The sequence below is a fragment of the Phodopus roborovskii genome, unplaced genomic scaffold (genome assembly GCF_943737965.1).
Source record: "Phodopus roborovskii unplaced genomic scaffold, PHOROB, whole genome shotgun sequence".
Taxonomy (NCBI): Eukaryota; Metazoa; Chordata; class Mammalia; order Rodentia; family Cricetidae; genus Phodopus; species Phodopus roborovskii.
In genome coordinates, this window is record NW_026126415.1 from 6028367 (window position 1) to 6053687 (window position 25321).

At 39.4% G+C, this 25321-nt stretch overlaps 1 protein-coding gene across 1 annotated transcript in view; it reads right to left on the reverse strand.

Moving 5' to 3' along the window:
• Window positions 1-23644: 23644 nt before the first annotated feature.
• Nnt (nicotinamide nucleotide transhydrogenase) overlaps window positions 23645-25321 on the reverse strand; it is a 77270-nt gene continuing 75593 nt past the window's right edge. Inside the window, exon 22 of the mRNA XM_051183093.1 lies at window positions 23645-24462. Coding sequence (XP_051039050.1) covers window positions 24313-24462 — 150 coding nt within the window. The 3' untranslated portion in view covers window positions 23645-24312. The remainder of the gene's footprint in view (window positions 24463-25321) is intronic.

Here is a 25321-nt window from a genome sequence, read left to right on the forward strand (position 1 = left end):
AAAAGGGGGTAATTTATTTCACATTCGCATACCATGCCCTCTATTTGGAAGCAATAGACCATAGGTCCTGACAATCATATCACATGATTACAGTAAGGCGGGATACAGGGGCTCATCCTGGATAAAAACTGTAGCATTTGAATTACTCACAACTCCTAGATATGCCCATAAGAATTCTTTAGTTTTATATATCTACTGAAATGCTCCCATTTTCACACTACCATTTTCACCGAGTTTTCTAGCAGGAAGGATCTCACTCTGCAACCCAAGCTAGCGCCAAACCAGCAGCAATCCTCCTGCCTCAGCTCCCTAGATATTTTCCTTTGAATAATTTGCCCCTTGTGTACTTCTCTGTTCTGCTCTGATACTGGCCAGCCAGTGACAGCAATCTGTCAGCAATAGTGGCCCCCAGGCAGAGGCTCCTTGTCAATCAGCAGTAGAGTTCTATTTCAGTAACTACAACATAAGAGTAAACCCATTCCTTTCGGCTTAGAAGTCAAACCATCCCTAAATCTACGATTGGACCATAACTGCTTTAATGAAAACAGAGCTTAGTACAACGCAAGTGAATTTCACATAAGTAGGGAGAGTAGTCATAGTCTCAAACCCTATAGAGAGTGGAAATGAAGAAATATGAAGGTAGGTAGAAGTTTGCTACTATTGATTTATGACTTGGGTGTGTGTGCCAGTGTGCTGTAGAAACTGAAACAATAAAATATGCCATTACCATTAATATTGTGTGTGCTTACAGTGTGGCATTGTTCTAAGTCTTCCATATACATTAAATTGTAGCGATTGTATGAGGTGGGAACCAATGACAGCTTCATTTTGCAGATAGGAAAAAAATAAAGCATGCATGGGCAAAGTACCAACTTTGCAGTTAGTTGACAAAGATTCAGAAAAAAAAAAGGTCTGGGGTTTAAATCAAGAAGTGTGGCTTCAGAAATGTCTTCTACAGTTCAGTGCCCCAGGATAGAAATAAGAAAATGTTACATATCAGACGGCATTAAAAAACTGGATAACAAAATAAGATTGCTTTTAATTTAAATTTAAAAAAAACTGGACAACAACCCAATTCATAAAATATCTTAGGTAATTAATCACTCTCTGCTAGTACCAAGTTAAATGCATTTGCTTCCTGTGAATATTTATGCTGTATTGTAATGAGAGAAAAGAGTAAAAAAAAAATCTTTTAATTCACTGTGCTTAGACAGCCCACATCCAGAATTTGATGATTGCAATTGTCTTAATGAGTAATTTTTTTCTTCCAAGAGCTTGACATTTATACCAGGAAAGACAATAAGGTTCTGTCCAAGTAGTTGAACTTAACTATAAAGGGCTCTCTTAAATTGTTCTAATTTCCATTGCCTTGTTTTATTTAATTCACAAATTTCTCATTTCCTCTTGAGTGAACAAATCTTAATTTTTCTTCTCTTAGCCCACAAGCACCATCTAGTGACGAAGAGGGATAATTGCAGGCGGTTTCCAGGCGAAGGGCCATGTTCTATTGTATTAACAAAGCGTAAGGCACAGCCATTTTACCATCCCTGGCATGCCAGCCTGAGCTCAAAAGTACTGCACGTTTTGGATATTCATTGTTTTAAGGTGTCATCCTGAAAATGCCAGTTTGTCATGGAAATAGTCCCTACTGACCTTTCTATTCTCGGTGACTATGGACGATCAGTTCTGCATAGTGCCAACATCTCAGGAGGGTTTCTGATGGTCCTTTCCGTTTCGTGTTACTCCACATTCTCCTCATTTATCACACTATGAGGTGTTCTTTTATCGTAGCGTGTGGGTCGATCATATTCACACCCCTCCTCCATCTCCTTTTAGGTCCTATACACTCATCTAATCATTTACTGAAGGTAAGACCTCCCTCGAAGCCCTTGTTCCAGCAGACTGGGTATTGGGGAAACAGACTGCATTTAGTGTTATGGTGGGCACTAAGGTGGAATAAGTCATTTGTGGACAGGAGGCACAGACGGTATTGGATGCTGTTTTATAGTTTCAATGAAGCTGATAAAGATGCTTCATCCTAGAGTAGTGTGTTTTTAACTAACTCTTCTCCCCTAGCCACCTTGCCACATTCATTGATGATGTCCAGTGTATCTAGAAACGTTGATTTATGCCAACTTCACGCCGAATGCTCAGGGTTAGTGGGCTAATCTGAGTACCCATGAGTCACTGTCCCTACTATCTGGCGTATACACCTAAGGAGACATAGCTGAGGGGTGGGGCTAACGGTATAGGTTTCAGCGGTCGAACACTTTCCTAGCATGCACAAGGTTCTCTGTTCAACCACAAGCCCTGCAAAGATCAAAATAGGAGAGAGGAGTCATTTGGATTTTCTTTCTAAATATGACCATGCGGTATCTATATTTGCATAATGTTAACTGCACAACTGAAGTAATTAAGACATCACAAAAAAAATGCATGTAAGAACTGATGTTAGGTCAAGCAGAAATAAACTGTAAAAGATGGGAAACAGTCAATAATAATTCTACATTCAAATTAAGTTAAATAATCTTTTAATTTTTTCTATAATTTATAAAATTGACTGAAAACTTTGGCTGACACAAATACATTTTATGCAAAAGAGACTATCTATAGCATTTCTAGGACCTCAAACTTTAAAGTAATATGATATTTTAAAAGTGGCATGCAGCTGCATAAAAATGTATTTTTAAAAAAAGCAAAAGCATAAAATGAGCTCAACATTATGGAAAAATAAAAACAATAAGCTCAGTTCTTTAATTTGTATTTAGAGAAAAATGGGCGTATGGGCGATGGACATCTTTGGAGAAAGGAGAAAAGTATCTCCGAGTACCACGTTGCGTTGTTTATTGAAAATATCATTTTAAAAATTGCTCAATAAATAGAAGACTCTGGATGGAGTCATAAAACAGAGGATTTTGTAAAATACCTGCCACCTTCAAGCTGTCTGGGACATTGAGTCTGTAATCAGCCCTCACTGGGGCATCAGGAAGAAAAAGAGGGTAGTCACCGCAATGGAGATTGGAAGAAATCACACTCCTCGTTAAATATCAGAGACAAGATACCACAAATAATCATGCTCAGCCCCATTTTTAGCAGATTATTAAAAAAAAACTCAGACTGGGAAATATGAAAGAGAAAACCCTGCTCAGTGTGGATCAGATTCAGTTCATAAGAAACAAGTGCTACCAGAATTGAGTCGTTTAGGTTCGGTATGAGTATTGTGCAAGTTAGTTCTCTATACTTTTGGAAGACATTTGACAGAATTCTAAAGATATAGACCTGGGGGGGGGGAACTACTTGGAAAGAGAAGACCAATGGGAGGAGGAGATGCCAGAGGGGTAAAGGTCATGAACATGATCAAAATGCACATATCTGTGTGAAAGGTCATAATGAAATCTATTGTTATTTATAATTAATACATACTAATTTTTGAAAGTGTTGCCTTTGTTTAAAAAAAAAACATATATCTACCCAAAAAAATGTGGAGGAGTTAGAGTTCAGTATACTCCATTTATTACTATTTCTACCTAATTGTCCCAACAGATCAAACACAGTTAGAAAACTATTCCAGCACACATTCATTTTTGCTCTAATCTCTACACATGAGGTTGCCTTTTTGGCCTCAGTGGATGCAACGGGATGGTTGATGTTACACCCGCAATGGACACAAAACTTAAAAGGAATGGTCAACTCAGTGGGCGTCAAACTCAGGGCCTGATCTCAAAAACTAGAAAGTTGGCCCAAATAGTCAAGATTTTGAAAATCACGAAACTATTAATGGAAGCAACATAGATTGTCAGCAGTATCTGTGAGAAAAGGTTTGGGGTTTTAGTTAAATTCAATGGGGGCGGTATCAAAAGAGTTAATGTGCCTACAGATCATATGCATGAAGAAGAATTCCTAATTAGAAGATGTTTTCCAGGTTTTGCTCACTGGTACTTCTTAGAGGAATGTCCAAGGAAAAAAAGCATCCCTACATTGATATTCAGGAAAAATATCAGAGGGTTGTGGTGGGCTTTCAACAGTGACTTCCCTTGAATATCTAACATGAAAGCCAACAGCAAAAGTGTTCATGGTCTTAAGAGAACATGAGCAAAAAGGAAATCACCCCTTTGCATTTTTGATTCATAAACAAAATAAACTAGGAAGCAAGAAAAACGGCTCAGCAGTTACCAACACTTGTCGACCCTTGCTTCTGCTCCCACCATTCAGGTCTGGTAACTCACGGCCACCTGTAACTCCAGTCCCAAGGGATCCCATGTCCTCTTCTGGCTTCCACAGGCACTCGTGTGTGCGCACACATGAGTGTGCATGCACATAAATTTAAAATGCAACAATCTTTTCTAAAAAATAAAATAATTCTGAGTGCAGAATTGAAGTAGTACTAGATTAATGTTACATTCTCATGATTTAAGCACTGAGAATAACGTCGTTTGGGGGGAACTATAATTAAGCTCTGGCACTATATGCTTAATACCCCTAAAAAATCATCCAGCTTCCACTATGCTCTGCTTCTAACGATCAACAATTTTTGGAGTTTCTTTTTTGTTTTACACTTATTTTATGTAAAAACCTATCAGACAGACAATGATTTGTGGGGGGGGGGAACTCTTATCATTTCTGCCTTATAGAAGCATCCTATTCAGGGAGCATGGACCAGCATGAGACAGAAAAGAAGGGGAAAACCTAGAGACTAAAAGAGGAAAGACTAGGCAGAGAAAAAAGAGACAGATCTTACCCAAGCCAGGCCATACTACTGGCTTTTTAATTTCCTAGTAGGCTCAACAGTTAGTTCAAGATCCAAGTGGTTTTGTAGTTGAAGTGTTTGTAACCCATGGCAGTGCAGTGTATCATTAATTATATAATACGGTAAAGAGAGAGCATGAAAGGAACAGGGAGGAAGAAAAGAGGGAAGAGAGAGACTCAAGAACCCAAAACCCACCTGTACTTCTGATCCCAGAAACGAAACATGTGACACACGGAAAGATTCTGCCTTTCTCCGAGTTACAAAGAATCTTTGAGGGGAAATTTGTCCAGCCAAGTGCACGCGTAAAGCCAAGCGAATGTGTCAGATGAACTGTCCTTTGCTTCTTTGTGTAGTCAGTATCCTGGAGACTTCACAAATTACAAGTAGTTCCCATCTTAGCCAGAAACTGTTTCCACAGAAATTCAGCTCTGACACCATAGTGTTGTGGTTTCAAATGCAGCCAGATGGTCCAGGTTCAAATCCTGATCCCATCATCTGCTTAATTAGTTGGACTCCTATCTGAAAATGGGACACCTACAGGAATATTGGTCTGCAGTGGTTAATGAACTGTGACCTGGAAAGTCTTCCAAACCACAGCCGATGCTTAGTGAACAGAATGCTTCATAAATGTTAGCTGTTGTGATCATCTGCATCCAAGACTGGAAGACAGGAAGGGGATGAGATCATAGGTCTGTGGTAACGGGGAGGGACAGAAATCCCACATCACTGGGTATCAGATCATATACATACCTCTGTATGTGAATAAGATGAAACTTCAAAACCATAAGGGTGCCAAAGGACTCACTAAACCAAATGAAAATAGTAAAAAAAAAAAAAAAAAAAAAAAAAAAAAGGAAAAAGAAAAAAGAAACCATATTAAGTTTAAAATTCCATGATCAGCTGACAATAAGAAATTTGGTTCAACATATCTTTTCTTCTTGGTGATTCAAAGTCCAATTGTCAATCAAATGTCTATAAAAAGAAAAGTATACAACTTTAATCCAATGTTTTCAAATTTTATGTTACCCATAGAAGCCATTATTTCTCTTACCTGCCATTAATATCACACTGTAAGTGTGTGTATGGGGGGGTCTTCTCTAGGTTAGTCAGGGTTAGGATTAGATATTCTCAACTGAAGAACAAACAGAAGCCACCCCTGGGCAAATAAAGCAGAGGGTTTTGATTCACTGCCCAGGGAATTATAGAAATGTTATTCATAATTTGAATATTGGCTAAGCCATGATTGTCATTCTTACTCAACCCATTCAAAGTCAGAATAGCAATGTCAAAATAAAATCCAAAGGTCCGTTGCTTCCTTTTTTCAGCTTACATTAGTAAACCCACTATAAATAATTTTGCATTTAAGCAAATTACTACAGACTTTAATGAAGATTAATTTGAGAACTGCAAAATGTATTAAAGCACTTTAGCTCTTCCTTAACAAAGCTGAAATTATTTAATTGCAAAAGAAAGCGAAGCTTTTAACTATTATTGAATGGAAAATGGGAACAATATTTATGGTATCCCCAGTGATGGTTTTACAATGCATGCCCATACAATGCATGCTAACTCTTGCTACTTCTGCTTCTGGGAAGCCCTGTTCATGGGCTAGACTCTAAACAGATGAGACATTGTAGGAACACCCTCGTTATTCCAACAAATATTTATTTTGGTACTTTTGGCTGTAATTTCCCTTCTTAGAACATCATAGGGCTTTAGAACAGAAAGCTTTCTTACTCCCAATGCAACAGCAAGTTTGTCATGAGAATTTCTGAAGTATATGTGTATGTGTGTGAAATTGGGGAAGAACAAAATTTACTAATAGAAAATGATTTCTAAAATGGGAAGGCAAGGGGAGAATTTAATTGTTCATAATTTTTGTTCAAGCCTTCATTTACTCCTTTAACTAACTCTGAATGAGTTCATGGTCAGTGTAGCCAACCATAAAAAGTAGTTCTCCTTAGCACTTTGTTTCCCATGGTTTCAGTTACACACACCTAGGCACAGTCCAAACTTACTAATATTTTTCCTAATTCTTCTACTTCTTTTGTTGTTATTACTTTGGGGTTCTTTTGTCTCACATGGGACAGTGTCCTATAACCTAAATTTGTCTCAAACTCACTAAGAAACCCACGGAAGCCTTCAACTTCTCATCTTCTTGCCTCTGCTACCCAAGGGTTGTAGGAAAAGGCGTATACTACCAAATCAGGCTTGTCTTGACTCTTTCAAGAGAGAGAACACATGCACATAACTTTTAATATAATGTATAATTTTAATTATCATGTTTTATTATTGGTTTTTGTTAATATCTTAGTGTGCCTAATATAGGTATTATATATATATATACTATATATATATAGTATATATATATATATATATATATATATTGTAGGATAGGGAAGATGTGTATGTTTGTGTCAGTGTATGTGGTTTGATACTATCCATGGTTTCAGACATCCACTGGTGTCTTGGAATGTATTTTCTACAGATAGGTATGACTCACATAGTGTAGTGAACAAAGCATGCAAGAGCTCTAACCCCTTGGAGCTTTTATCCTATCGTAGATAAACACATATAAAGATGGCTGATCCAGAGCAGTAAGGGTTCTGAAGGTGAGAAATTTTGTAATATGAGCATCTGTAACAGAAAAATTGACTCAGACATCATGAAGGTCAAGGACCATTTCTCTAAGGAAATGTTAATGGAATGAACGGGTCAAAAAACACTAAGCACAGTGTTGCATGCATGTAGTTCTAGCTACTTGGGAAGCTGAAGAAGGACTGTTTGAGTATAGGAGTTCAACATTAGCCTAGCCAAGCAATATAACCATTCTGCCCTCCCTCTGTCTCTTTGTCTGTGTGTGTGTGTGTGTATGTGTCTCCTTTACACAGATATTAAAATTACACTATGAAGTATTACTTAGATGTTAAAAAAATAACATCATGAAATTTGAAGGCAAACGGATGGAACTAGAAAAAAGAAAAAACGAAAACCATCCTGAGTGATGTAACCCAGACCCAGAAAGACAAACATTGTATGTACTCACTTATAAGTGGATATTAGGATATTAGGATAAAGGATAGCCATGCTACAATCCACAAATGCAGAAATCTAAGTAACTGGGAGAGAACAAGGGAGGGGAAGGGGAAATAGAATGAACCCTGCAGGTAGAGGGAGTGAAGTGGATGGGACAAAAGGGATTGGGTGGGGGAAGGGTGGAGGGAGAGAGTACTAGAAGCGACAACTGGAATGGGGGGGGGGTGATCTCAGGAATGAGATGGAAACCTAGTACAACAAAAATCCCCAGGAATCTACGAGGGTGACGCTCGCTAAGATTCCTAGCAATGGGGTATATGGAGCCTGAACTGGCCACCTACTATAACCAGGCATAATTGGACCTACAATTTATCCTGCCTACAGGATGTGTTAGGGTAAAGGTGGTACAGAAATTGTGGGAGGGGCCAACCAATGACTGGCCCATCTTGAGACTCATATTGTAAGAAGAAGCCTATCCCTGACACTGCCTGGAAAGCCAGGAGCTAAAGGCTAGATAGACAGGAGACTTAGCATAGACTCAAACAAACAAGCAACAAAAAAGTCAATGAAATGATTCCTAGTGATATTCTGCTATACTCATAGATTGGTGCCTACCCCAGTTGTCATCAGAGAGGCTTCATCCACCAACTGATGGAAACAGATGCAGAAACCTGCAGCCCAACATTGGGTGGACCTGGGGAATCCCATGGAAGAAAGGGAGGAAGGACTGTAGGAGACAAAGAGGAAAGCCCACACAATCAACTAAGCATGGCTCATAAGTGCTCAACAACCAGGGAACCTGCACGGGACTGACCTAGTTACTCTGCATATATGTTACAGTTGTGTAGCTTGGTCTTGTGGGACTCCTAACAGCAGGGGCTATCTCTGATTCTGTTGCCTACTTTTGGGACCCTTTCTTCCTACCAGGTTGCCTTATCCAGCCTCAATAGGAGAGGAAGTGCCTAGACTTGATATGCCGTGGGAGGCTGATATACATAGAAGGCTGGCCCTTTTCTGAAGAGAAAGGAAAAAGAATGTATGGGGGGGTGGGGGAGAGACATCAGAAGGGAGGTGGGCTGAGGGACTGAGGGATGAGACCAAGGAAGGGAGAACACTGTTGGGATGTAAAGATAATAATTAAAATTAAATTTAAAAGTTAGTATTTGAAAAATGAAAGAAAAGCTAAAAATAACTATGTATGTATATACATATACATACATACACACACACACACACACAGAGACAGACAGACAGACAGACAGACAGACGCACAGACAGACAGACAGACACACAGACAGAGCCTGGCAAGGAGGAGTCAAAACACAGACAACACTTCTTATCAGTGGGGTCCTGGGTAGATGGCTACTCTGAACTGTTTCCTAATAAAATTAACCAATTGTGGCTCAATAATGCCTGACAAAGAATAGTGTTCTGTGTCCAAGGTTATTTGCATGTTTCATCTTTAATCTAGAATTCTTAGGCAGAGGGGGGGAAAGTTGTATTTGCATGATGTTGATATTTTCAAGTAGTAGTACAGGCTATGAAAAATATTCTGCGGTAAGTAGGGCTTGCCAGTGTCTCCCAGGCCACAGTGCCCAAGAATGGATCAGCCACCCATTCTTCTGTGGGAAGATGGAAACGGAGCCAACAGGAAGAAATTAAAAGGAATCAAGGAGCAAGATAAAAAGAACTGTCACAAATGAGGTAATGGGCAGTTTTAAGGGACTTGATTTGTTTAAAGAACCGAATTTACTGTTGAGTCTGGCATAACTTGTCTTCCATTGCTGTATCACAAATTATTTAAAACATGATTTATTGCTTTCAGGAATTCTGAGCAGGTTCTTATCCTGGTAATCCTGCTCCGTGTATAGTGGGCTCAAGCAGGTGCTTTTAACAGATAAGCCTGACACAAAGACCAATCGCCAAGGTTCTATGTTGCCTCTCGTGACTCCGTCGAGAATACCATAATAACACAATATAACACAATACAACATAGCATGGTGTAGTGATGTATTGTTTATGATCTAATATAGCTTGCCTGGAGACCAGAATACAAAGCTATCCACAGCCATAAAAGCTGGGAAGTGGTGGCACACACCTTTAATCCCGGAACTCAGGAGACAGACCTTTGTGAGTTCAAGGCCATCCTGGGCTACATAGGAGTGAATCAGTCTAAAAGAGAAACAGAGCTAATGCCTTTAACCCCAGCACTAGGGAGAATATAGGGAGCAGTGTGATATTTGGTGAGGAGCAGTGCAGTCTGGAGATGCAATGTGAGGTTCAGTTGATCGCCCCTTTGGCCTGAGCATTGGTAGAGGTGAGAGATCTCTGGTAGCTTGGCTGCTTTGCTTTTCTGATCTTCAGCTTGAACCCCAATATCTGTCCCTAGGCTTTTATTGTTTGTGCTACAATATAGCATAACATAACAAAATTGGCTCCCAAGAAGGAATTTTCCTAAAGATCTAGTCTCAATACACAAATAGTAATAGAAATCGTTTCTTTTTATGTCACTTTTCACTATCTCATAGGTCAACACAAGCCATGTAATCAAGCCCAGAGTCAAGAATAAGGAGTTGGCATTTGTGAAAACAAGTGTTTTTAAGACACATGTGTACCAGAGACAGCTGACCTGAGCAAGGGGGAGCTCATGGACCCCCAGACTGATAGCTAGGAAACCAGCATAGGACCCACTCAGACCCCCTGAACATGGGTCTCAGTTAGAAGGCCTGGGCAGTCTAAAGGACCTCAGACAGTAGAACCAGGATGTATCCCTAGTGCATGAAAGGACTTTGGGAGCATATTCCCCATGGATGGATGGATATTCCCTTAGCCTAGAGGCAGGAGGGAGGGCCTAGTCTCTACTCCAAATGACTGGACAGATTTTGTTGACCCCTCCTGGAAGGCATCACCCTCCCCGTAGAGTGGGTGAGGAATGGGATGGGAGGAGGATGGGGTGCATGGGAGGGAGGGAGAGAGAGGGAACTGGGATAGATATGCAAAATAAGAAAAAATAATAAATTTTTAAAAAAAGATACATGTGTACATTGTCACCAAAATGCCATTAAAAACATGTGGTTACCTTTCTTCATATCTTTAAATATGTACCCTGTGCTCTGCCAGAGAGAGTAGGTACTGTGAGTGTTGAAATGCCCTTGGTGTTGAATAGTTCTTTTGAAAAAGATTCAATTACTTTGTTAGAAGTAGTTGAAATTATTAAATGTGATATTTTGATTATCTCAATGGCTTATCATATGAATAACTATAAATTAGCTGAATTTCCACTCATAATCTCTTGTAAGGGAACTGTATCAAAATAAGGCTCAATCCAAGAACCGTTAGGTAATGGAAATGAAGATACTTACTGAGGAGGAGACAATTATGAGTATTGGCATAAGTATCTATGAAACGTTCTCATCTGGTTCTGGTGGTGGCTCTGAAGTGACTGGCATGAGGCCAGACTGTTGGCTGAACATTAATCAAGAGGAGGAGGACAAACTGGAGCCCTTGTCTGCCCATGTACCTTCCTGGTACAGACGCAGGGAACCCTCAGAGGCCACTGCCCTTCTATGGGCAGTGGTCAGTGGCCTTTGTCATAGGAAAAGCAGCTAAGCAAAGATATCCAGCAGGGGTTTGGGGAGCACGCCCATAAGCCTTGAGATGAGTCGCACCGCACACGGAGCACCGGGCAAGCCCAGGACTTGAACAAACCTCCGTGACAAAATGGTAACTGTTTCACCTCATGCTCCAGATCTCATAGTTTCCGTTGGAACCCAGCTAAAATTGAATGAGGAAGGAAAATTCTGACCAAACTGACCCCAAACTACATGACTAGACCCGCTGGCAATCAGAAGTGAGGCTGCTCACTGCCTAATAGGCTGATTCTCTAAGGTCAAAGGGAGCAGGCAGACAAGACCCCAGAAGACACACAAGCTGGTACAGCTAAATTGCTGGTGCCTGGTTTCAATTGACTCGGTGTTTTCTTTGTGAATTGAGCACTCTGGGAGGCAAAGAACATGGTGTTCTTCCTTCACTCACACTCTGACGAAGCCTGAGTAAAGAACAGATCTCAAGAAATACTGGGATTTTATTTTTAATTTGCCTGAAAACAGAGTTTTAAAGTGGGAGGTTAGTCAATGTCAAAATCAACAAACGAGGTCATACAGGACACCTCGGCAGGTAAAGTCATTTGCTAACAAGCCTGACAACCTGAGACATAACCCTGCAACCTCTGGTGAAAGGGAAGAACCAACTCTTATGGGTTGTCCTCCATCCTCCATACATGCACTCTAGCACATGCAAGTATGCACACACAGTCACACATGTATGCACACACTAAAACACACACACACACACAAATAAATAAATAAGTCTTAAGGACATCTACTAGTTTATAAAATAATTTTGAAATATAAAATATTGGGCTGGGGAGAAAGCTTAGCAGTTATAAGTGATTTAACACTGTAAGTTGTAGTGAGATAGTCCTTCTATGGCACTGACCACGCCCATTGGGGGTGGAGCCATGGGCGGAAGTGACCTGTGGAAGGAAGTCGGAGGGAGAGCCGGGAAAAGCTCTCTTGCTGGCGTGACTCGAACAGGAGAGGATCGGGTTGAATTTCCTGGTGTTCATCTGTCTAGGTTGTAAGTTATTTCTCCCTGAATAAACGTCTGTTCGGCCTATTTGTTTATCCTGATCCTTATTTAACCGCGATAATAAGTTATTTGTTCTTGCCAAAGACCCAAATTTGGTTCCCAGAACCTATATCAAGTAGCTCACAATCACCTGTAATTCCAGCTCCTGGGGCTCCAATGCTCTATTTTGGATTCCAAGAGCACCTACACTTACACATAAACACATACAGAGAGAGTTTGATCATGGTACCTTGCATAGGTGGGCAATATGAATCCCAGAGGACATGTTATTTAATGAAAATCTAATTACCAGACATGGAATACCTCCCTTTAAGTTATTGCTCAAGGAGGTCCCAAAACAGCACATCTATTGCCATTGCTCTTGATTGGTCACCATAACTAAATGATGAGACCGTATTTACGAACACTTTGTTGGTAGGACACCAAAAATAGATCAGAAACTGATCAAGAATCTCTTGTCCTGCTGGCCATCTTGCACAGTTAGCTGGGAGACGACATCAAGGTTCTTACTCAGTGCTGTATTCACCCATGCTAGATAAGCATTCTACCAACCAACCCGTATTCCCAGCCCCGGCTTCTAGTTTGAATTGCAGCTCACTACATCTCTTCCAAAAATTAAACCTCCTTTTGACATCCCCTGTCCCTATCTTTAATCCAGAACTGTAATGGCTTATGTTCTATTCCATCTCACAGTGCTCCCTTGGTTTCTCCTCTTATTTTCCTCCCTAACTCATATACTATGGAAGGTCCTTTATGCTTATCAACGATCACTCTCTCCACCTAAGTTCAATACTGAGGCCTCCTCATCTCACTGGGTCAAGGCTATGAAGAATATCTGCTGTGCTGCTACCATGTGTCCTCTTTGTAGCCTGTTCTGATCCATGCCTTGCTCACACGGTATGAAAAGGTTAAATCATGGCAACTGAAGGGCTCTTATTCCAGAGGATCAAAAGGCTTATGCATGATGTTGGAGTCATGACATTTCCAGAAATGGCCAAGCACTCACAATTTAAGGGAAAGATATGACCTTTATTTCTCTATCTGCCACAGAGTAATTACAGGATGTTTGTGGTATGTTTTGCTCCAATTTCTCTAGCAAAATTTGCAACTAGTAACATACAGAGGGATGGCTTTAAAAAAAAAAAAAAAGAATAGAAAACTACTTCATGAGTAATACATCAGTACAGAAAAGTTGCATGGCCTAGAAAACAAGAATAATTATCAGTAGAGTTGCATTTTGACCTTTCTGTCTTTGTTTCGTGCATGCTCCAACTACAAATTAATGATTCTTCTCAAATTTTGGCTGTAGATATAATACCAAAGCATTGCTGATAAATGACTTGAAACTAGATGATGAGGCACTTTCTAATCCTCACAGGACAAAAGAAAAACCCTTCCCAAACCAGTTCAGCATCTCACTACATTTCCTAAAATACAAACTTCTGAAGCAATTCCACTCATCTCAGCCAATGAATTAAATGGGTCTTCATTAAAACCTCTTTGCTTAAAACAATGGGATGAATTTCATGCTAAATTATTTAAATGGAGTGCCCAGCATTTTCCTCTGGGAATAGCAATAGTAAGAGTCTCGTAGGAAGGCCATTAAATGTTTCGCCCTAAATATAAATTGAACAGGAGAAATTTTTCAGACTATTTTGAACTGATCATGACCTCTGCCTTGTGTAGCTCCCTTACCCCAATCCAAACTTATTTCAGTATCAAAACTCCTTTATTTAAACCAAAGGATAATAGAGGGCAGAGGTTGTAACATGAGAAATGGCAAAAAATACATCTCCAACTGGACGCATGAAGATCCAGGACCTCTCATTCCACTCAGTGACAATATGTCACTGGGTTTCCATCCCACTTTGCCTCCAATGTGTCCCCAGAAGGAAAACATGGACAAGGCAAGATCCCAACTTAAAGTCAAATCTCATTCTCTAGGGAAAATGCATGACTCAAAGAGGAATTAAGTTGAGTTGTAGGAGAACAAAGCCATGTTTTGACACATCTGAGTTTGCAGACTGTGAGGGTCAACACACTTCAGCCAAAAGCTGGGCTTGAATAGTTAACCAGAAAACTATACAGTTCAAGATGAGCCAGGAGGTGTCGTAGGGAGGATCATGTGATATGAAACCCAGAGAGGTAGAGGTTCTGCTCTTAAAGATGGAAGTGTTCCACACGCACAATTAATTATATTTATGAAGTGCTAGCACACACACACACACAATTAATTATATTTAAAAATAAACGTTTAAAAGCTTTCTGTGTCTTTGTTTTTGGGTTTTTCTGGAGGGGGTGAATTTTTTTTTTCAAGACAGGGTCTCACTATATAAGTCCAGCTTTCCTGGAACTCACTCTGTAGACCAGGCTGGGCTGCAACTCTCAGATCTGCCTGCCTCTGCTCACACGTGTTGAGATTAAAAGCATACACCACTATGCCTTTAAAAAGGTTTTTTAAAAGCTTTTAAATAATAGTGGTATATTCTTGACAAAAGAATGCATGAAAGCATAAATAATAACTCTATTACCAATAACCTTCCTCAAGTTAGAGAAGACAGTAGGAACTCTGGAAATTAACATTTGCTCATCACTTTTGGCATCTTTTGCCAAAAATATGTCTTGGGTTTGAAAAATATGTTTGTAAATAGCTTTGTGTGGCATGGTCCTGCCCTTTCGTGAATGCCATCATCTCTTTGCTTTTGTTTAGCACAGTCAACAGACTGGTTAAATGGTCTTTACCACCAGCCAGATCCGAAGTCCTGTGGCCACTCTTGGTGAAAGGATGCACTGAAACGTGAAGGGGAAAAAGGTTGACCAGCACTGAGAAGGTATTCATTAACCAGCAGCTATTCTTACTGCTGTATACTTGACGAGAGGATGGGCAGAGTCTTTCTATGCAGAATCAAAGAGAAAAATAAGACAAGCATTCAGATCATGGGTCTCGAACAAAAGTGAATGTGAAACAGAGGTAACTATTTATCCTTCTGTTTTGGCTTCCTTCCTGATGCTGAGAATAAGACACTCTGACATAAAAAAAAAAAAAACTTGGGGGAGGAAAGGGTTTCTTTGGCTTATATTTCTAGGTCATCGTTCATTACTGAAGGAAGTTGGGCAAGAACGTAAGGCAGGAATATGCAGGCAGTAACCATGAAGGAGGCTGCTGGCTGGCTGGCTGGCTCTCTAGCTTGCTTACAGGATTATGCTTAGCTGGTGTTCTTATACAGTCCTGTACCACCTGCCTATGGATGGTGCCGCCTAGAGTGGACTAATCAGATCTGGGCAACTCCTCAAGTGAGACTTTCCTCTCAAATGACAGTAGGCAATGTCAAGTTACAATTAAAGCTAAGATACCTTTTTTTCTTCCTGACATGGCATTAGATATGTCTGTGTTCATATTTATATAAACTTAGATATAAATGTTCCCATGTTTGCTTTATCAAGAGGTAACACTCTAGAAGTGGAAACATGACCCAAAGTGGTTCATTATGTAGAAAACACACCACTCTGCCACAGTCACCTCTGTTTCAGAACCCAGCTTCTTCGGCCTTTGATTTGGGCTGAAGACCTGTGGTTTTCCAGGGAATCTTCCAGGCGTTCGGCACTGAGCTAGAACCACTGAGTCACCCAGACTTACGGACTGAGCAGCTGCCGATTTCTCAGGCTCTCCAACCTGCAGACGGCCATTTTGCACTTCCTGCCCTGAGTGACATAAGCCAAACCCCTTTCAAGTATATATTCATCCCACAAGCTCTGGTTCTTCTAATAACTCCATTACACCATGCTTAATTTTCTACTTCTGTCATGATCATTTTATTCCATGCCTATCATATGCACTTATATTTATATTTAAAAGCTTCAAATTTTAGCTAGTTCAGTTACTGTCTTGTGCTTCGAGATGATGCCAGTACACATAGCTGAACTGGTTTAAATAGTGAGGAAAAACAGGCCTTTAGCTCAAGAGTAATTTTCTAAAGATAAAGCTAAAGAACGAGAATTTTGAGTGCTTTGAAATTCACTTGAGACCATTTTTGCTGCTTTGATGGTCTAGTACTTTTGAAAGCTTTGCTTAGGGAACGTTTTGTTTCCTCCTTGTCAGTTAGCTGACTCTTCTTTTGAGAATCCGATGGACAGCATGGTTGTACAAGCTGCTACCACCAGAGTAAAGGGCTTTGGTTTGGGATTATCGTGTGTGGAGGGGGTACATGTGTTTCTTGCAATTTCTTATATTCTGACCCAATATTTGCTGGCAAAGAACTCAAAAATTGGCAAGAGCTCTAAATTACACTTGAACTACCCTCCCTAGGTATTCTAAAAGCTACCCACCTTTCCAACACTAAATGTTTTAATTCATGCAACCTATGCCTTGGGGGGGGGGCTACAAAATTTGCCTCTAAGTTAGAGGCAATTATCTGTGTTGGATGAGAGAATACACTGGATTATAAAACACAGGGTCATGACTTGGGTGGAGTCAGAAGAGTGAAGACTCATTTTCTAGCCAAATGCTTACTGACATTCCGTGGCTCTCTAAAGCTCTGATACCTGCTACATAGAGTAATCAATGCTACCTGTCCTCTCTATTCTAATGCCCAGAAAAGCCTATGGAATGGTAGAGTATCTATATAAACTGTCTAAATATGCAAAGACATAAACATATATGTGAGTAAAGGCCATGTGCAATTTTCACTTAGATGATTAGTACAAAAACAAATTCCCGAATGAAGCAGATGAGAGAAAACTAAAGATGATCAATAAGACAAACAAATCAATGGTAGGACTTCAGTTATTTGGAGAGAAACAGATTGTAGGATACAATGGACAATACATTATTACACACACACACACACACACACACACACTCACACACACACTAGTGTGGCTTGGATGTGATTTATCTTACAAAGATTCAGTCTCAAGGCCCACTAATCCCTTTTAGGATGGATATCTAGTGAAGGTAATTAAGTCCACTCTAAGAAATGGTTTGCTAGAGAGTGATTAATTTACTCAAGAACAGGGTCTTATAAAAGTATAAGCCTGACTCTTGCCCATTTGCTAGCCTCCTACCTCCCATCTGGGCTCCCGACTAAGGCCAACCTTCGTGTTTCTCTGCCGTTAGATGCCAGTTCAAATTGTTTCAACTTTCAAGCCACCAGTATCCTGAGCCAAATAATCTTTCTTCTTTATAAAGTATTCATTCCTAAGTATTCTGCTAAAGCCCACAAAACCGATCTAAGAGAGCTGAATAAAACAATAGTGTAAAAGAGTAATGCGAAATGAGTCATATCTATCGAATGTATGACTTATCAGGAATGGAGAAATGAAATGAGGTTTTATCAAAGCCATTTTTGTGGTTTGTAAACTTTACCACAAATAATAACCCAAGACCATCAACCTTTTGGAAGTATTTTTGTTCTTATTTGGGGAGTTGCTTTGGTTTGGTTTTTGAGGCAGACTCCTATGTAGCCTGGGCTCACTTCAAACTTGCTAGATGGCTGAGCCTGGCCTTCAACCCGACCCTCTTGCCTTTACCTCCCCAGGACTAAAGTTGCAGATATAACCACTACTCTTTTGGAGGGAATGACTTAAGGAGTCAAATACTTGAAAATCTTTCAACTGAATCTTTTAAATATCTTGTGCAATAAAGTTAAGCAAAGTCAACTGGATCATGAACTAGGATTGGCAAGCGAGCATGCATGTGTGTGTGTGAGTGTGTGTGTGTTTAATATAAATAACAAAAGTAAATAACTCTTACTGTGATTGTTCGGTTTTTGTTTTTTTGTTTTGTTTTGTTTTTTTTTTTTTTTGGTTTTTTTTTTTTTTTTTTTTTTTTTTTTTTTTTTTTGGTTTGGTTTGGTTTTGGTTCTGGTTTTGGGTTTGGTTTGGTTTGGTTTTTTTCACTTTTCAAGACTAGTGACTAGGTATCCCAGAATGGCCTGGAACTTGCTGTCCTACTGTGTAGTCTCCTAATTGCTGCTATTACCGGCATGAGCGAGCATGCAGCCTGCTCCTGTTTTGCAGCCACTTGTTTTCTTCACTGGAAGGGCTCCAAAAAGCCATCGCATCAACAGAGCAGTCTTAGGCTCCAGGGCTTGTCTTTAGGACAGATGTCAGACACTGCCTTCGGGGTCTGCTCCCATGACTCTGCCTGGCTTGTCCTTTCTACATCTAAAGGGGCTTTGGCCAAAGGAAACCAGGCCTAGTGTCCTGTCCTCTTCTTCCCGGTGGTTCTTCCCTCCCTTCAGAAATCAACAGCCAGCGATAACACAGAGATTGCTCTGGGTGTGTGTTTCATGACTCAGTCCCACTTTCCTGATTCATGGATCTCTGAAGGAGTCATATATAGCATTATACAGTATATATATGTATGTATATATGTATTATACATATAGTGTGTGTGTGTGTGTGTGTGTGTGTGTGTGTGTGTGAAGCCCTTAGTGTGTCTCGAATAGTTCCTCAGCAAAAACAGACATCCCCTAACCACTGATGGATTCGGGTGAAAACCTAGTGATCGCTGATGGATTACAGTTCTTTGTTTTAGAGAAACAAAAGCCTCAGCCTTCAGTTAGGCAAATACCCCCTTTTTTCCATATAAGTACTATGTGCCATAAACTAAAATTGCTATGCTTTAGATATTGTAAGCAGTATTTAACCCACCAAGAAAGACATCAGAGTATAGAAGACCAAGGTTCCTCGTTCTTGGCACCATAGACATTTGGGAAGATCATACTGTGCAGTACACAGTGCAGGAAAAGGGTCCTGTGCATTTAGGATGATCATTCCGCAGCATCCCTGACCTTTTACCCATTGGATGGCAGTAGCACCGGCCAGTTCTGATAACCAAAACTGTCTCTAGATATATACCATCAAAAGGCACCTTGGGGAAAGGAGCAAAATCCACCCTCAGTTATTTTTAGATTTAAATTGGATTTGGGAATTACTTTTCAAAAATTAACTTGCTACTCTCTAGAAACACCTATGGCTACCTCAAAAGAAGAAGGGGGCATGAATAAAGATAATTGTTTAATTTCTTCTGATAGACCTTTTATTATAAAGCCCAACCCTGAAGTTACTAGTGATCTCAGATCTGGTAGTAAGTTGCATTTATTTCTTTGACATTTAAAAGGATCTTTGCTGCTCTAACAAACCCCCCCCTCTCCTTTCTCCCCACCGCCTCCCCATCCTCCACTCATCCGTCATCTCAGGCACAGCAAAACACCTTGCTCATCAAATCAACAGATCTAGTACTTGATAAGCATAGTAAAGATGAGCAAATTTTGCATCGGTAATCTTCAGATTTAGAGATAGTTTTGTATGAGTTGATAATTTTTGGTTTGTTTTGTTTTTTTTTCAATACTAGGGATTGAGCTGAGGGCCTCACACACGAAGCAAATGCTCTACCAACTGAGCCATATCCCCAGGTCTCCTATGGGTTAAAAACTGCTTTGAGAGACTTGTTACCAAATGGAGGGCTCAGAGAGACAATTATAATAATGTACCACATTTGTCTCCTGTAGTGAGGTAGTCCTTCTGTAGCACTGACCACGCCCATTGGGGGGTGGAGTGATGGGCGGAGGTGACCTGAGGAAGGAGGTCGGAGGGGGCCAGGAAGGCGCTCTCTTTCTGGCGTGACTCGGACAGGAGAGGATCGGGTTGAATTTCCTGGTGTTCATCTGTCTAGGTTGTAAGTTATTTCTCCCTGAATAAACATCTATTCGGCCTATTTGTTTATCCTGATCCTTATTTACCGCAATAGTCTCCACTTAAAGAGTTTTTTAAATAAAGGTAAAATCACAAAGAAAATCTAGACTTCTAGACTTTTTTTTTTTTTAAACTGGTTCTTAAAGATATGGCTAAAAATACTGTTAACCGCTTTGGAGTATCATCAAATTATATATGACCTCAAAAGTCACTAAGGTTTTGAAAAACAAGTTGGCCTTCTAAACAATGAGGAGAGATTGATTCTGCCTGTTAGGTCTTCCTCCAGTATTAATAATGAGTAGAACCTTTCGAATCCAGCTCTTCGTCATCAGGTCTTGTCCTGCCGCCGCGCCAGCCCCAAATAACACATAGAGACTCTGTATTTGATACAATGCTGTTGGCCCTGTTATTTGTTTCTTATCGGCTAGCTCTGTCTTAATTATTAACCCATTTCTGCTGATCTATATATTTCTCTTACCGGGGAGCCGGCGGCATACTGCTTTCTCCAGACTCTCCATCTTCACTCCTCCTTCCTATTTCCTCTTCCTCCTTGTCTCCTAGTCCCTCCTATCTTCCTTTCCTATTGGCCAACAGTGCTTTATTATTAACCAGTATGAGAAACATATACAGAATGACATCTCCCATCATCTCTTCTTTTTTGTCTAAATAAAAAGAAGGGTTTTAACCTTAACATAGCAAAATATATCACATAACAGTTATCAAATAAGAATCACAGTTAACATTATTTAGTCCATTAACATTTAGCAAGATTTGAAGAAAATATTTCATCATCTATCATATCTTTGTGTGTCTAAAGTCTAAGTAACTTATCTTTAATATTAAGGAAAACTGTAACCATAACTCTCTGTCTTTAAGTCTCTCAAAGACCATAGAAGGATAGTATAAACTCTAGAAATGATAGGGACAACTCACTGCCTGGTCACCCGAAGTTCTTTTGTAATCTTTCATCTTTAGCCCATAGGCCATAGTGTGTCTGGCAGACTCTTCAGCAACACAGGAAACTTTAAACTGTCTTTTTGTATTGGCAGTTTGTCAGTCATTTTTCTCTGTGTCCTGCATACTGTCTCGCAGACTCTTCCATGAAGCAGGAACTCTGTAGCAATGTCCATCTTGAATCAGTAGTCACTTTTCTGTGGGTCCTGCATGTCCAGTATATACAGCATAAAGTCAAACAGTCCAGACAAGAGCTGTATCTTGTCCAAATGGCTAGTCTTGCCATACTGGAAGCAAACTCCATAACGTGTTTCTTTTATGTCCATCTTCCTTTTAGACCCAGGTGGCGTTGCCAGGAGCAATTATGTCTCACTGTCAAGTAAAACCCTAAACCATTTTAAATGCCATATTCTGTAGGTCTTTGAAAGGTTTGAAGAATGCCTATCCATCTCAAATACATCTCTATATATCTAGAAAACCTAACTAAACTATAAGTTTTGACTATTATAGGTAACTATAAATAATCTGCACAAAATTATACATTACATTTCTAACTGAGCTATATAAACACAATACCTAAACAAGAGGAGAAATATACATATGACAAAATTGAACTTAAATTTGTATCAGTAAATGAAAATCCATTCCAAAACAAAGTATTCATATCTATATCATAATTCCCTTTTTACCTTTAAAAAGATATTGGTTGTGATCATTAACCATTTATAACCAAGTCTATTTAAATGAAAACCAACATTTATAAACAATATTTGTCCATTTAAATGAAAACCAACATTTATAAACAATATTTGGGAATTTGGGCGTCGTTTTTTCTAAACTATTTCTTGTTGATAGGGGGCGCTGTCATGGGGATCCTAAGAAGTTGCAGAAATCTTGGCTGTAGTCTTTGAGGCTGCCTTGTCCAAGCTGTTTTGAATGTTGGATCATCAGCGACTGTTTCAGGGGGCCTGGCTTGATCAAACCATATTAGTCTGGAAGGAATCCACAGCTTTTCATTTTCTGTGGAAACAAAAATAGAAATCCTTTTCCCCAGTAACTTGTCCTTGAACTTAAATGTTAGAGTTAAAGCATTTTTGAAATATATAAATTGAATTAATGCAGCAGCATTTTCTTTATCAGTTGTTCTTATTTTCTCAGTAGTCAAACAATGCAGAGACAACACTATAGCATACAGTAACCAGATTTTCTCTGAGTTTTTTATCTTTATTTGGCTTTATTATTATTTTGTTTATTTTATTTTTATTTTTTATTTTTTGACATAGGGTTTTATTGTGTAACTCTTATCTGTCCTGGAATTTGTTTTGTATACCAGGTTTACTTTGTAAATCATAGAGATCTGTTTGCCTCTGTCTCCTGAGTGTTGGGATTAAAGGCGTGTGCTACAACACCCAGTTTCTCTTTGTCTCTTTAAAACCATTTTTTTTATGTCTACGTATATTTTAAAACATATTGTAAACCTTTAGAGGTTTTTCTTAATATGAATCTGTCTTTATTGTAAATCTTTATCTTTGTCTGGCCATGAGTCTTTATTTGTTAAACAACAACATTGTTAAAATGAAAGTCTTTGTTTTTGCCGCGGTTTACCAAAGATGGTGGCAGGTACTTTTACCGCCAGCATTGAAAGCTGTGTTCATTGTCTTGATCTGTATGTTGTCGGCTTGGAGATGTGGTCACTGCCATTGCCATCTCTCATATATACCAATAAATTGTTAGCAGAGTTATTTAAAAGCTGTGTGTTTTTTTCCCCCCCCCGCTTATTCAAAGTAAGGAATCTTCCCTTAAAGGAGCCGCAGAAATTTTTGCTTGTCTCACAGAAAACAGAATCTAACCGAGAAAAATGTTGTTACCAAGAAACCTTGCTTATCTCTGTTTTTTTGTTTTTAAAACCCTTTTTTAACCTTTTGTTAAATTTTAAGTGGAAGTTCTTATTAGCCACGTGGGCGCCATTTGTAAGGAATATGGTTTTTCCGCCTGCCGCCGTTGGTCTTGTCCCGCCGCCATGCCACCAGCCCCAAATACTACATAGAGACTCTGTATTCGATACAATATTGTTGGCCTGGTTACTTGTTTCTTATTGGCTAGTTCTGTCTTAATTATTAACCCATTTCTGCTGATCTATGTATTTCTCTTACCGGGGAGCCGGCAGCATACTGCTTTCTCCAGACTCTCCATCTTCACTCCTCCTTCCTATTTCCTCTTCCTCCTTGTCTCCTAGTCCCTCCTATCTTCCTTTCCTATTGGCCAACAGTGCTTTATTATTAACCAGTATGAGAAACATATACAGAATGACATCTCCCATCACTTCTAGACTTTTTTTTTTTTTAAACTGGTTCTTAAAGATATGGCTAAAAATACTGTTAACCGCTTTGGAGTATCATCAAATTATATATGACCTCAAAAGTCACTAAGGTTTTGAAAAACAAGTTGGCCTTCTAAACAATGAGGAGAGATTGATTCTGCCTGTTAGGTCTTCCTCCAGTATTAATAATGAGTAGAACCTTTCGAATCCAGCTCTTCGTCATCAGAGACAAGTCTAAATCACTTTGAAAACATGATGAACTCATTTATTAGTCAAATGGCTGCATTCCATTCAAGAGCAGTTAATACGGTATCACACATTATAAATTGAAACTGGAGTAACCTCCAGTTGGCAATGGGGTTTTTAAAAATACAGATAATTACTTTTAAGTTATGTTTTATTGAACATATCAAGCAGACTGCTTCCAGCAGCTCTGATAGGCTATATAGTCCTTTTGCATATTAAAATAGAAGTGGGAAAATAGATCTTTGGACTCTAGAATCTAAAGTATAGCCTGATAACCTGAGACAGATTTGGCATGATTGTTCAGAGTTGATCAAAGTTTCAAATTAGTCACATTTGGTGAAAAAAAGAGAAAATAACACTTTTTCAGACCAAAGTACATCAACTTCTGAACTCATTTCTAGCTACTAAAAGAGAATGTAAAAATCCAATAAGGTTGCATCTAAAATGAAGGTGTTCTTTCGCTGTTTACAAAACATGTTGGCCTTTTACCAATGAAAACTATAAACAGGTAGATGCTGAGACTTTTCAATGCTTTTTGAGGATCAGGGGCTGCAGATATTCACGATGTCTGTTGGTTTGCGGGTCTTGAGGGCTTTGCTCATTTATTCATGCTTTATTTCTCTGCTCATGTAGCTGAAGACACCAGCTTGACCTTTAGCATTCATTTCTGATAGGAGTCTCGAACTTTGGCCTGCAGAGCATCACATGTCTTCTTAGCATCCCCCAGAAGCATGGCCGTGTTGGGTTTGTAGAAGATGGGATTGTCCACTGCGGCATAGCCAACACCGAGGGACCTCTTCATGACAATGACCTAAGAATCAAAGAGAGAAGAGATTCTCCTCAACAGGACCTGGTAGGTGCAAAGTATTGTCTGTTCCTGATTTTGTTGTTGTTTTAATCGTGCATTACTTCTTTACTTTTATTTAGTTTTATGGCATATATGAAAATATAAAGGCACAGTTATAGGGTACAGGCAGTATCTCAATACATGTGGGTATCACTCAGTACCTAAATCAGGTAAACATGTCCATCTCCTTGGATGTTTATCATGTATTTATAGTGGGAGCAGTCAAACTACTCGATTCCAGCTTTGTGAAATATACAAAACATTGCTCATAGAACCCAGTTGTGCAAATAACACACAGGATTTCTTCCCTGAGCGTGAAAAAGACCTGTCCCACCACTAATTGTCCGGTACAGATTATTCTTAAATGTATGTTCACATTACATAAATGCTCATTTTTAATCATACTCTTATGTCGGTTAGAGGGAAGTTCTTGTTAAAAGTTTATCTTTAAGTGGTAAGATTAGTGATTTTTTTTTCCATCCTTGTGCTTTTCTCTACAAAGTCCATGAATAACATTTTCTAACCAGAAAAAAAATAACACTGTGAGGTCATCCATCTTTCTAGGAATAAGCTAGAGAAAACAAACTTAGTGCACAAGCATCCACATGCAAATTCTAACATACGTGTAACTGAGTGGGGGAAATGGTCTGATTCTTGTCTGTCACTTCAGCATAAACCAAATCAGAAAGTTCAAGGACAAAGACACGTCAAAAAACAAAGTCGTTTCTCTCGAGGATGGGGCTAATAGAATAGAATATGTCAACCAAGCACAGTGATGGAGGTTGGGTGACTGAGAAACACTGACGTAACATAGATATTCATA